This window comes from Muscardinus avellanarius, assembly GCF_963383645.1.
Source record: "Muscardinus avellanarius genome assembly, chromosome: 1".
NCBI lineage: Eukaryota > Metazoa > Chordata > Mammalia > Rodentia > Gliridae > Muscardinus > Muscardinus avellanarius.
In genome coordinates, this window is record NC_137786.1 from 31,476,195 (window position 1) to 31,488,995 (window position 12,801).

Sequence of the window (12,801 nt, forward strand, 5' to 3'; positions counted from 1 at the left end):
CCATCTCTAACTAATGGCCAAGTCTCCTGCTGTCCTTGCATAGGTTTACCTTGGGAGTTAGAAACCCAAACCCCGTACTGCGATGGATGCCTTGTTCTAACAAATGCAAATTTGAAGTCTGTTTACATACATCAGTTTTGTTTCATAAAACAGCTGCCACCACTGCCTCCATAGCTTCCTGTTTGTTTGTTTGTTTGTTTGATGTCCTATGTAGGGTCTAGACTCAACAGGTGAGGTGCTCCAGAAAGATATTTTAGAGACTTTATCTTCTGACTCAAATTGATACTTAGTTAAAAATGGATAAGGTTTAAAATGTAAAAAGTTAAATAAACAGAAACATATGCAGCAAATTATTAATAAATATTTCTTGAAAGACTCTTCTCTGCTACTTTCATGGTATCTGGTAGGAACAGAGCTGAACAATGAGCCATTTCTGACTATGTGAAAAATCATAAACAAGACTGAGGAGTGAAGTAACCCTGGACCATGGGGGTCTTAGGAGATCTTGTTTGTAACCCTGGACCATGGGGGTCTTAGGAGATCTTGTTTCAGAGACTGAGGAGGTGCTGGTGCAGACCCTCCCACAGAGCCCAACCTGCCAGGAGGGAGGCAACGGAATGCGACCCAATACTCTGCGAGGCATAGGTTAACTGCAATCAGATAACTGTGCCCTGTGCCCCCATTAGACAGGAAGCTAAGTACCACTGGGCGAGACGAAGCTGATAGCTGCAACCCAGGCCCTGCTCAGAATCACATGCTCACTCTAGAGCCCCAGTTAAGCAAGACGTGAGTCATAGCCAGAATCAAAACACGAATCTATCTAGAGCAGTAGGCTTGAAACCCACCATGCCCAGGAAACAGGGGACCTCTTCTTGACCACAGTCTGCAAAGTGCAGGCTGAGAAAAGCATGGATAGTTTTTCTACACATTTCTTCAAACTTTCTTTTGGATTTCTACCTGTTTCTTCATAACGCTTGGTACCAGCCTCTACATAAGCCTAGATAATAAATCCAATGGAATACCATATTTATGTAATTCATTTATTTAAAAAAAAAAACTAGCTTCCTTTAATACACAGACAAACCCAACCTCAAGACAAAGGCCCCTCTTTTGGGCTATTGCTAGAGTAAGTAAGAGTTGAGCTTCCCAACAAGAAACAAAGCAAGGTGCCCTGTTAAGTAAATTGCTGCTAGAATTCCCATCTGTTTTCACAATTCTTTTTTTTTTTTTTTTTACGGTACTGGGGATGGAACCCAGGGGCATTCTACCTCCGAGCTATGGATACCTCCAGCCCTATTTTTCAGTCTTCTTATTTTTTGAAACAAGATCTCACTGAGTTGTGAAGGACCTCGCTAAGTAGCTGAGGCTGTCCAAGAACCACAATCCTCCCATCTCTGCCTCCTGGATGCTGGGATTACAAGCGTGCGCCACCACACCCAGCTTGTTTTCACAATTCTTAAATCAAGTGTATCCTTATCTCAACTTTCAAGTCTGCGAAATAAAAAGCAAATTAATTAATTAGTACAAAACATAGCAAGTTTGTTCAGGCCCTAAATTAAAGACCATAAACTCAATCCATGTCCCCAAACCAGGAGGTGAGTGCAGCCAGGAACTGAGGTGGCACAAGAAGGGACTTCTCCTGAGCCACAAAGGCAAGTGGTCAGTGTCTCAAACACCACGACCTGAGGCTGCTTGCTGTGCCTTTGTCTCTAGCCTCAGACACAGACCATAATAGGTATAGTTACAACATCCACTTTCCACCAGCTGAGGATGCCTTGATGTCTTTTAGCCTTTGACAGAGAGATTCCCAAACATCAACAATATGAAACCTAATTGTAGTGCAGGGAGGAGGATATTTTGAGCTATGAAGCGGCAAGATGGAAAATCTGCTTTGGAGTATGCCTGTCTTCATCCATATCACATCCAGCCTCTTTGTGCCGCAGGAAGTTCAGTGTGATTGACCAAGAGCTGGAAGGAAAAAGAAGCATTCCACCAGGGGAAGGCTGTCTGGTATCACAAGGCAAGATGTCCCACATAAAATCTGAGAGCGCAGCCCAAACTCAAAACTTAACCCCAGGAACACTCTGAGTGTTAGGTCTACTACTTACTCAAAGAAACAACCTCCACACTCGCATCAATCTTTAAGAGCACCCACTCCCCCAAAATAAACCTTGTTTTAATCTATTTCCTAAACTGAGACTTCCCTAAACCCTAGGTTCTAAATCTCAAGATCTGATTATAGAAATTGGGGCTAACATGTGATCTCCTTCTGATGTCCAAATAAATACTGAAACATTTAAAGTTTTACAGTTAGAAAAATAGAAAAATTCTTCTCCCGGGAAACAGGCCTTCTAGAAGAAAATAAAAATAGGGAGTATATGGGCAGGAGGGGGCGGTTATAATTCAAGCTTTCATTAATGACCAAGGAAGAAATCCAAATTTGATTAGACACCTGCATACATCAGCTGTGAAAGTAGGAGTATTACAGAAGCAATTTTATTTAATCCCCATTGTAGAGCTAAGGAAATAGCTTCAGAGGAGGCAAGGGCACCATTAACCACTTAGTGTCTTTATTTCTGCCAAATCATAACCCTGGGAAATGTAGTGTGTTGGCAAAGAAGAAACACTGAGGTGGACATCAAATCAAATACAATCCTGGCTTCTGAGCTGAGGTTTCACCATTTGGAGTCATGTGGCTGTCCCCAAGGCCTGGTCCTGGGGTCCTGCATTCAGAGCTTCCAGGCAGTTCTCATCATGATGATAAAGTACACATCAGTGTCGATGGATGCACTCACACCTGCGTAATAGTTCATGAACTCCTCAGGGGTCACCTGCAGGGGAAGAGTTAGAAACAAAAAACGAGACTTTGCTTCTGGCTTTTTTCACAGAGGCCAACTTCCATCCCTGTAAACAGAAGGGACACTTCAGTCAAGGAGGCTGTGTGTGTGTGTCCGAGGAACAGATCTAAGACAAAAGTGAAGAAAGAGCAAAGGTGAGGTGCCCCAGGGAGAAGAAGACAGCGCTGGAAATGTGCAAACCAGCTAAATAGAACGTGAGACACGGGTTGTCATCCTTTCTTCAAAGGCAGGAGCCCCTCGGTTCAAATACATGAGACTGAAACTCAGAACAAGAAACAAGTGTTCTTTAACTGTAGTTAGTATGTCTCCCTGTGGCATGCCAAAAACATGCCATGTCACATGTCGGGATAATTCACAGTCCACCAGTTGAAAAATGGAGCTCTGTCCTGTGGGTAAAGAAACACATTTCTAGTCAAACATGTCCAGTTTGCATGCATTTCTAAGAAAAATATTATTCATTGAAGGCTCAGGGTGAGAAAAACAGTGCCTCTTCTCCCACCTCCCACCCTACCCCAGTTTCTCTCTCCACTCTATGCCCAGGACTGTTGCTTTGGAATATCAACTACTGTGTTTATCCATGCTAGGATTTTATTTTACTTTCCTTTTGAAAATAAAAGAGAAGAAGTTATCAGTCTTAATGTGTTCATGGGAGTAGGTGATGTGTGCACTCCAACTACACTGGATGACATGTTAGTTGAGTTAAGAGAAGAATTGTTCTCAGGCTTGAACTCTTGGGTACTCATTTAGCCCAAAACATGTATCTGCATATATGGCGCAATATTGATGGCTGGTTTGGAAATTTCATTTCTCTTTAGTGAGCCCTCAAATCTCAACACTCAGTAGGAACTAAAAATATCATAAAAATATCCGTGAATATTTTTCTAGTCCAAGACAGTACACATTCCCCCAGTCTTTAGAAATATGCCTATCTCTTTCAAGAATCATAAGAGCTCATTAGCACATTTTCCTTTTTGCTGACATTATAAGTAAGCAGGAAAAAAGGTAAGTCACGGTGTCCACAGTGGTCTCCCTTGAATCCACTCCTATTCAGGAAAACAACAGAGGCATTAAGGAGAAAGACACTGGACTGGGCCAATACTGGGGCTGTGCTTATTAGTGAATGACAAATAAATAGACGCTAAGTATTTATTCTCTTTGAGAGTTTAGCATAGAGTTCTTATAAGGCAACAGTTTCTTGTACATTTAGAATGACTCAAAGTACAAAAATTTGAATCACTTTTCACATTTTGATTATGCCTATCAAATGAGACATCCCTAGCAAGCCCTTAGCATGATGCCCTCTTGACAAGTGCTTACAAATGTTGCCCAGATTCATCATCATGCTAAATGAAGCCTATGTGAACATTATATTTACTAATAAAAACAGGTATTTCTGAATCTTTTAGAACTCAAAATCTCAAATATGAGTGTGTATGAAAGACAACTCATACACTTTTTAAATATGCAAATTCTTGGGCTCCACCTCCCAAGGAAGTTGAACTCTGTGGTTCTCTGTGGCAGCTAGCAATTTGCATTATGATTTTAAAAAAGCCAATGATGATCATGAACTTCAGGGTTGGGTAGTATGACAAGGTCTATGATACTCGGGTGACATCAAATGCTGTAAATGAGAAAAACCTCAATAACCTTTATAAGTATTTGAGAGATTAATGTGGCTGATTAAGATAAATGCTAGAAGGGCAAGAGTACGACTTTAAATCATCTGAATCACAACAGCTGGTTACTTTGACGTGAGTTAGAGAAAGGGCAGCTGAGGTTTCCCTTGGCAGGGAGGAGGAACCACCTGCAGAAGGGAGCAAAGGCAGCCCGGCACCCAGGCAGCGTTGGGCTAACTAGGGGAAATGGCAGTTGGCTATTTTTCCACTGACATCTCAGTGATCAAAGGCCAACAGTACTGGAAAAAAACATAACAGGTCTGGTATTTCTGTCCTAAACATTTGGCTGCCCTGCAGAATCTAGGCCTCTTAAAAATAAATCTATCTCCTTAATCCGTTAGCCTAAAATAAGGGGCACTCCTCCATCCCCATGTGACCAGAAAATGTCAGCAGGAAGGAAAGTAAGGTCCCTTTCCTATTCCCCACCCAATTGGTAATAGAACTCACCATAAAGTTTCATGGAAAAAGTTGGAGGAAATTCCCTTCAGAAAGGGAAGACTTGTTTCTTCTTTCCATAAACACCACCTCTTCTTCCCATCCACTGTACCACTTATCTTTTCTAGTGTAGCCAAGGAGTTAAGAGATAACACACCCTGGTTTCTGCTACTGTTAACTGAGGCCAGAGAGAAGCCCCTGGCCCCAATACCAAAACCCTTAGGCCACCTAAAAGCAGAACTGGCTCTGGGCCTCTTACAAAGTACTGTTGATAAAAGAGAGATGACTTTTTGTGTGTGTGTGTGTGTGGTATTGGGGTTCCTGGAAACCCTTCTGCCTCGGGCTACACTCCCAGTCCTATTTTTTATACTTTTTTTTTTGTTTGGTTTGGAAACAGGGCCTCTTAAGCCAGCGTGGCTGGCTTCGAACCTGCGCAATCCTCCTGTCTCCGCCTCCCAAGCGCGGGGATTACAAGCTTGTGCCACCACGCCCAGCGAGAGATGACGTTTTCATCCAGGCTTAGACACAGTGATGGAGGTGTCTTTCCTTATACTACTATTTGTAACTTGAAGAAAATGGTGAATGGAGTGGGGCGCTTTGATTTTGTTTTTGAGTTCATGGAAGTTTAGAAATGTAAGTTTATCTCAAAGCATACTTAAGAATTCTTCAGGGGAAATTCCGTTATCTGGCACTCCTTTTCCCAAAAGCTGCCTTTGTTAGGCATTTCCAGGAAGCAGAGGGCGATGACAAATGATGCTCATAAGGATAAACAGCGAAGGCAGCGAGACATCCTGAGAGGCTTGTGAATCAGCTCTGAAACTGAAATTATGGTCTCATTTTGAAGGTAAAGATGTTTTATTGTCATCTAGCTCATAGGAGTAGATAACTCAGTATGATGAATAGGGTAATGACAGCATGGTGTGTCTAATGTCTCAAACACCACGTCTTCTCCATGATGAAAAATGTTAGCTGTAGTGGATCCCCAACCAGTGTGTGTGTGTGTGTGTGTGTGTGTGTGTGTGTGTGCACGTATGATACATAGATTTTATTATTTTGGTTTTCAAATTTCTAGAAGGTCCCTAAGATATATATACATACATATATATTTTCTTTTTCAGGTCTGGGGATGGAACCCAGGGGCATTCTACCTATGAGCTATACCCCAGCCCTATTTTTTATTCTTCTTCTTCTTCTTTTTTTTTTTTTTTTTTTTTTTTTTTGGTGGTACTAGGGGTGGAACCCAGAGACTTTCTACCTCCGGGCTATACTCCCAGACCTATATTATATTTTATTTGGAAACAGGGTCTCACTAAGTTGCTGAAAGCCTCACTAAGTAGCTGAGGCTGGCTTTGAACCTGTGCGATCCTCCTGTCTCAACTTCCCAAGCGCTGGGATTACAAACATGCACCACCACGCCCAACTTTATTCTTAACTTTGAAACGTTCTCACTAAGTTGCAGAGGGCCAGAATAAGGAGCTGAGGCTGTCCTCCTGTCTTAGCCTCCCGAATGCTGGTATTATAAGCGTGCACCACCACGCCCGGATGAAATATTTTACTTTTTTTTTTTTCCAGCACTAGGGATTGACCCAGAGGCATTCTATCTCCTAATAGGGCTAAATCCCCAGCCCTATTTTTGTTTTATTATTTTTAAACAGAGTCTCACTAAGTTGCAGAGGGGCTCACTAAGTAGTTGAGGCTGGCTGTGAACCTGCGATCCTCCTGTCTTCGTCTCCCATCCTGTCTTCATCTCCCAAGTACTGGGATTACAAGCATGTGCTACCACACCTGGATTGACTTCTTTTTATAACAAATAACAAAGATGGTATCAGTATATTGAGACACTATGTTATGGTTTTGGACCTATTTTATATCTGCAGCTTGAAATTAAATAGAAGAAATCTTATTTAGATTCCATTTTTTTTTTTAACTTACCAAGCCATCTTTGTCATAGGGTGAATCAAAGTTATCCAGAAACTTCCGGAAGACTTGCTCCTCCGTCCACTCTCCATTTTGGTACTTTGGGTGGTGTTTTGCATTATACACCTCGCGAAGGTCTTCAATTGTTATAACGCCATCCCCAGTCTTGTCTAACTTTCTAAAAGCTTGCATAATGACCTCTTTTCGAGCTCTGGACATCGGAGGCTAGAGAAGTAGAAAGGCACATACAACACATGTAAATGAGCCTTTCTTGTATGTGATAAAATATTTCTTTCGCTGAGGTGAGTTTGCTGTGTATCACTAAATAAGTTGCATTACGATCACCCCAAAAAGTCCCTCAGCCCGTCTGCAGTCTTCTGACTACTCCCTCCACAGTGTATTCACAACTTCTGAAATCAAAACCTCAAAATAGCCAACCCAAACCACGTGAAAGCCAGACTCAGCAGATAACACTGATTCACCCGGCCACTTACTCTTAACGTGAGAAGAAATTCATTGAAGTCTATTGTTCCATTTCCATCCTTATCAAACCTCCGGAAAAGCTCTTCTGCCTCATCCTTTTCCATGACTACAGCGTAATCATTTAACCCTTTAACAAATTCTTTGAAATCAAGGGTCCGGTTATTATTGTCATCCATAATTCGAAACACTCTGAAGAAAATAGAAGAAAAAAATATCCACAAAGAACAAAGTGTTAAGTGCAAAGATACTAAAAGAAAAACCATTCTTAGAGATTTTTTAAGTAAATTACAGAAGTCTTGGGTTTTCTTCTGTACCTTCCTTGCCAAAACTGGAGAGCCTCTCCTCAGCCTCTCATAAAGGAAAATAAACCTCTCGCACACGCACATGCTCGTGTGTGCATGCGTGCGTACACACACATCTACACTATATCAAGTGATTCTAATTATGTGACAGGTGCAATTCTTCGAGTCTTGCTAAAGGCTTGGTCAGAAGCCTGTGGCTGTATTGGGAGATGGAGGAACCTTTAGGATGTGGGCCTAGTGGAAGGAAGTTAGATAACCCTTGAAAAGGATATTAGGACCACACTCCCTTTGTTCTTCTTTTTGCCATGAGAGGAGCGCTTTGCCCCATCATGCCCTTCCCACCACAGTCCCCAAAGGGGTGGGGCACCTGATCATGGACGCAAACCTGAAACGGCAAGCCAAAGGAAAGCTTTTCCTCTTATTACTTGTTTATCCCAGGTATTTTGTGCAGTGATGGAGAGCTGACTAGCCCCATACTTAATATCTTTAAGGCATCCAAATTTTGCTAATAGACTAAAAAAGACCCAAAGCTAACTTTCAGTTAAAAGAATTCAGAATATATTCCGATTTTATTACTAAAACTGGCTTTGTGACCTTGGGTATAACTTGTAAATTTTCTGTTTTGCACTTCTCTATAAAAGACTGGACTGCTCAATCTTTAGCTCCCTATTAAAGCCAAAATAATGTAGAACTTTCAAGTCACAAATCATGTTTTTCTATTAGTTATTTATAAAAATTACAGTTCTACTCCTGTGTAGTTAACACTTTATGTAAAAAACAAGAACACTTTGAGTAAGGGCATCACACAGACTAGAACATAGAGCCCACGAAGGCAGAGATCTGACTCTTGTTTACAGCTACTTGTCTCCTACATAGTGATCACTTTGTCAGTATTCATTGTCTGGATGAACGAATGAATAAATTAGTAAACAAACATCACTGTTACAGTAAATGAACCGATTGGTATCTTTGTAAAATAGAAGCAAATCTGAAATAATGTGTTATTAAAGCACCTTATATTACTCAATAAAATTCAACATAAATTGCCAAACATTGCACCACACCCCTGTAATGAGAAATAACAAAGATGAATGAGACTCTGTCCTTAAGGAACTCACTGAAAGAGAGAGAAAGAGAGAGAGAGAGAGAGAGGGAGGGAGAGAGAGAGGGAGAGAGGGGGAGGGAGAGAGAGGGAGGAAGAGAGGGGGGGGAAGAGAGGGAGGGAGAGAGGGGCAGTGTTAGTCAGCTTTCCCATCACTGGGATCCTAATACCCAACAAAAGCAACTTAGAGGAGGAAATGTTTATTTAAGCTCATAATTCAGAGGTTCGGTCCATGGTCAACGGGCTTCAAGACAGAAACCACAGCAGCAAGACACGTGGGAAGGATCATGTTCTCACACCATGGAGGCCAGAAGTAGAGACAATAAGAGGAGTGAGAGGAGGGGCTGGGGACATAATCATCCTCCTGGCTACCCCCATCCACGCCCCTGCCCCACCTCTGAACCTTGCTGCACTGGGGACATGCTTTCGACACATGAGCCTTGGGGGACATTTAAAATCCAACTCGAAATAGTAGCCAAAACAGTAGGGGGGAAAGAGAGAGGAAGTCAGAAGAGTGATCAGTGGTGTTGAGTGAAGAGAGACAGATGAATTTCAGATCAATAGAGTTTTGCTTTTTGGGGGGTTTTTTTGTATGTGTGGTACTGGGGTTCCTGGAAACCCTTCTACCTCCGGGCTACACTCCCAGACCTATTTTATATTATTTTTATATAGAAACAGGATCTCTTAAGCCAGCAAGGCTGACTTCGAACCTGCGCAATCTTCCTGTCTCCGCCTCCCAAGCACAGGGATTACAAGCATGCACTGGCTCAACAGCAGTTTTTAAGGTGTTCTTAGGGCACCTGAGGGAGCTGGAGGACAGCTACAAAGGTAACAATAATGAAATTAACATGGAAAGTTGGGTCAGTGGCCCAATCTGAAGAACTTGATAACTCCTTAAATGCTAAATAATGTAAACTTTATTATCAAGTTTAAAGGATGTTACTGAATGATTTTCATGATAAGTGACATCATTGACATAAAAACTTAAGAGAACCCTGCCCGGGTGTAGTGGCACACGCTTGTAATCCCCGTGCTTGGGAGGCGGAGACAGGAGGATCGTGCCGGTTCGAAGCCAGCTGTGCTGGCTTAAGAGACCCTGTTTCCAAATAAAATTATAAAAATAGGTCTGGGAGTATAACCCAGAGATAGAAGGGTTTCCAGAAACCCCAGTACCACCAAAAAAAAAAAAAAAAAAAAAAAACCTTAAGAGAACCCTACCAAAGCAGGTTGGATGAACCGCAATACTGAACACTTAGAAGCAAAGGAGCCAATAAGAATGCTAGAGGAAGAGTCCAGGTGAAAGATACGAGTGTCTTCATGTGAGCAATTGAGGTAAAAATAAGAAAAGACATTGCAAGATACTGCAGAAACAGAGTCATCGCTGTGGTGGATCAGTGAAGATAATTCTCAAGTTTCCACCTGACCGTAAGAGCAGTGATGGCATCGTAAGGGTAGGAGCCACAGAGAAACTCCATTTACAGGAAAGGATGCCGTGCTTTGTTCGGGACAGTTAGGCAACTACCAAAGATATTCAGTGGGTAGTTGGCTGGTTGACAGATTACCTAAGGTCCTTCCTGATTAAAAAAAAGATATAAATTGTGAAAAGAGTTTTCAGCTCAAGAGAGGACTCCATTCCAAGAATGTGCCAGGAGTTAATGAAGATATATGTGAACCCAGGAGTGTGCAAGACATAGGGTGAATCCAAGACCGTGGCAATGGAATCTTCAGCTAGATCGACATTTGTGAGGCAACATGACTGAGAAAGAATATATACTGTTGAAAGCATCAGACTTCAGGGTCAAAAACGAAAGTGCTCAGGTCATGATGGAGTCATCATCTTGACCAAAACACAGACTCAAGACAGAGTAGAAAGACTGTTCCCGGAGCCAACACTTCACAGAATGATGAGTGTCCTGAACATGGGCAGATGGTAAAGTTGAAGAGATGTCCTTCAAACTCAGGATTAGGGGGAAAGGGAAAATGAACAGAGGAGGGGTATATTGCCTGGGACTTGCAGTCAGGCTGTAAGAGAGTGTTTCTCTCTCAACAGACCCTAAGGCAGGGGTGAAAAGGAAGGAGCTGCCTTCACTGGCGCTGAGGGGACATCGGGAAAGGCAGAGTCCAGGAAGGGAGGCAGAGGGCTCCTTTAGGCAAGCAGCCAAGGATGAGATGGTGGTGTCTGTTCACAGCGGAGGGGCTGGGGGAGGGGCAGGAAATGATGGCACCCCCCAGGAGAAGATGGAACTGGCAGTAGAAAGGATGCGACTGAACGGTCCATGGAGTGAAAGGAAAGACAGGGATCCTCGGGGCTGGATGCTGAGGACAACGAGGCAGCCAGACCCGGGATGAATGAGGAAGAGGCTGGAGGACACCGTGTTGAAGGAAGTGAGTTGTCTTCCCATTGGACTGCGGCAGTCTGGCTCCCAGGGTGCATATACCACAGCCTGGACCTCTGGGAGAGCTGGGCTTGGTCTGAGACATGGGACAGTTCTACGTGATGTCCCAGGTGCACGGGAAGCCGTCCACAACCTCTGATGCAAGGTTGGATGCCTTGCCCTTGGCACCCTGTACTCCACTAACACTTCTCACACCACGGGAGGCCCGTGTGCATGACTCTCAGTCAGCCCAGGCCCTCCATGGGGCTCAAGAACCGGTTCACCCTTGAGTCTCCTGAGGTGTGTTCGACGTCTGGCCCACGGAATGCACAGGATCAGCTCTTGAGGGTTCGTGGTCTCCTTTGCCCTTGGATTTCTTGGCCTGAGAACTACCTACCTGGAGAACCCCGCAACAGTGAGCTGTTACCCCACAGGTGAGCCAGACATGACTGTCTGAGACCAGAGTCCCAGACTCTGTAATCACACCTGCACCCTGCCCCCTCGTCCCTCCTCAACCCAGCCCCAAAACCACAGCTTCCATCCCTGCTAGTTCTGATCTGCCTGCTGACTCCCAGCTGATCTCCAGTTGTCCCAGAAACTGCCCTCCCTTCAGTGAGACATGAACTATACTGAATCTTGGATTAAGAAGCAAAAACTGTCACAAGGGTCAACCCTGCTTTTCATAAATAGGGGCCTGAGATCCTAAGAGACAATGACGTGCCCAAGATCACAGCACGCCTCTTAGCCTCCGCTGGACCTAGCCCGGCGCCCTACCTGCCCAGTCCTTTGATGCCCGCGGAGCCCCTGGCCAGGCACTGCAGCCGGAGTCTTTCGATGGGATCCGTGGCTGTGGTGAGCTTCTTCCTGGCCTGGATGGCCATCTCACGGTCGTGGCGCGCCGTCCCCGCCATCTGGGAGGAGAACGGCATGTTAGTGGAGCCAGGGCCTCATCGCCCGCCGCCTCCAGCAGGGCAGGTGACAGCAGACTTGTGGAGAAGAAAATTCAGTGCTCACGGTGTCATCAGATCTCCCAGGAATAGTCCCGAACCTCCCAGTATTTCCAATTTTTAACCATGCTGAGCACGTGCCCAGCATACTTATTACTTACTTACCAGCCCTGAGGATACCTGCTTTCTCCAGCCTGCACAATTAGCTTTAACTACACAGTCAGTTCCCAATATGCTCTGATCTTACTGAAAACCCTTCTGTTCATAAAACAAAATTCAGTTTCTGTATATTCTCTTTTTTGAACCAACCATACATGCTCTATTCTTTTATTTAGAATTCTTCATATTTCCTGATCACACACTTAATATTCTCATCTAGAGTTTAAAGACTGATTTTCTGTTGCTTGTGTCTTTACCAAGATGTTCAACATTTGGGCCTTGATGATTCTTACCAGTAACTAGTATGTTCTTGATTACTAGGTTAGTGTCCCTTAACACCTAACAAGGTTCTGAGCAGAAAAAAAATGGTAGAGATGCTCTCTCTTTCTCTCTCAACTGACATGCACACACACACACACACACACACACACACACACACATACACACACACGTATGTACTTTTTTTTTTTCCTCCAGTTTGGCTTTTATGTTTTAAATATTCAGAGTAAAGCTGGGCATGGTGGCACATGCCTGTAATCCCAGGACT

General features: G+C 43.6%; 1 protein-coding gene across 2 annotated transcripts; it reads right to left on the reverse strand.

Moving 5' to 3' along the window:
• Positions 1 to 2,729: 2,729 nt before the first annotated feature.
• CAPSL (calcyphosine like) lies at positions 2,730 to 12,065 on the reverse strand (the record flags this gene model as incomplete). Of its 2 annotated transcripts, XM_080716918.1 has the most annotated exons (4): positions 2,730 to 2,831; positions 6,902 to 7,111; positions 7,381 to 7,558; positions 11,923 to 12,065. In XM_080716918.1, 4 exons carry the CDS (start codon positions 12,057 to 12,059, stop codon positions 2,730 to 2,732), a joined length of 627 nt encoding a protein of 208 aa, XP_080573044.1. The 2 variants fall into 2 exon arrangements, with proteins under 2 accessions (XP_080573044.1, XP_080573043.1); XM_080716917.1 differs by lacking the exon at positions 6,902 to 7,111 and having other exon boundaries at positions 11,923 to 12,059.
• Positions 12,066 to 12,801: the final 736 nt, after the last annotated feature.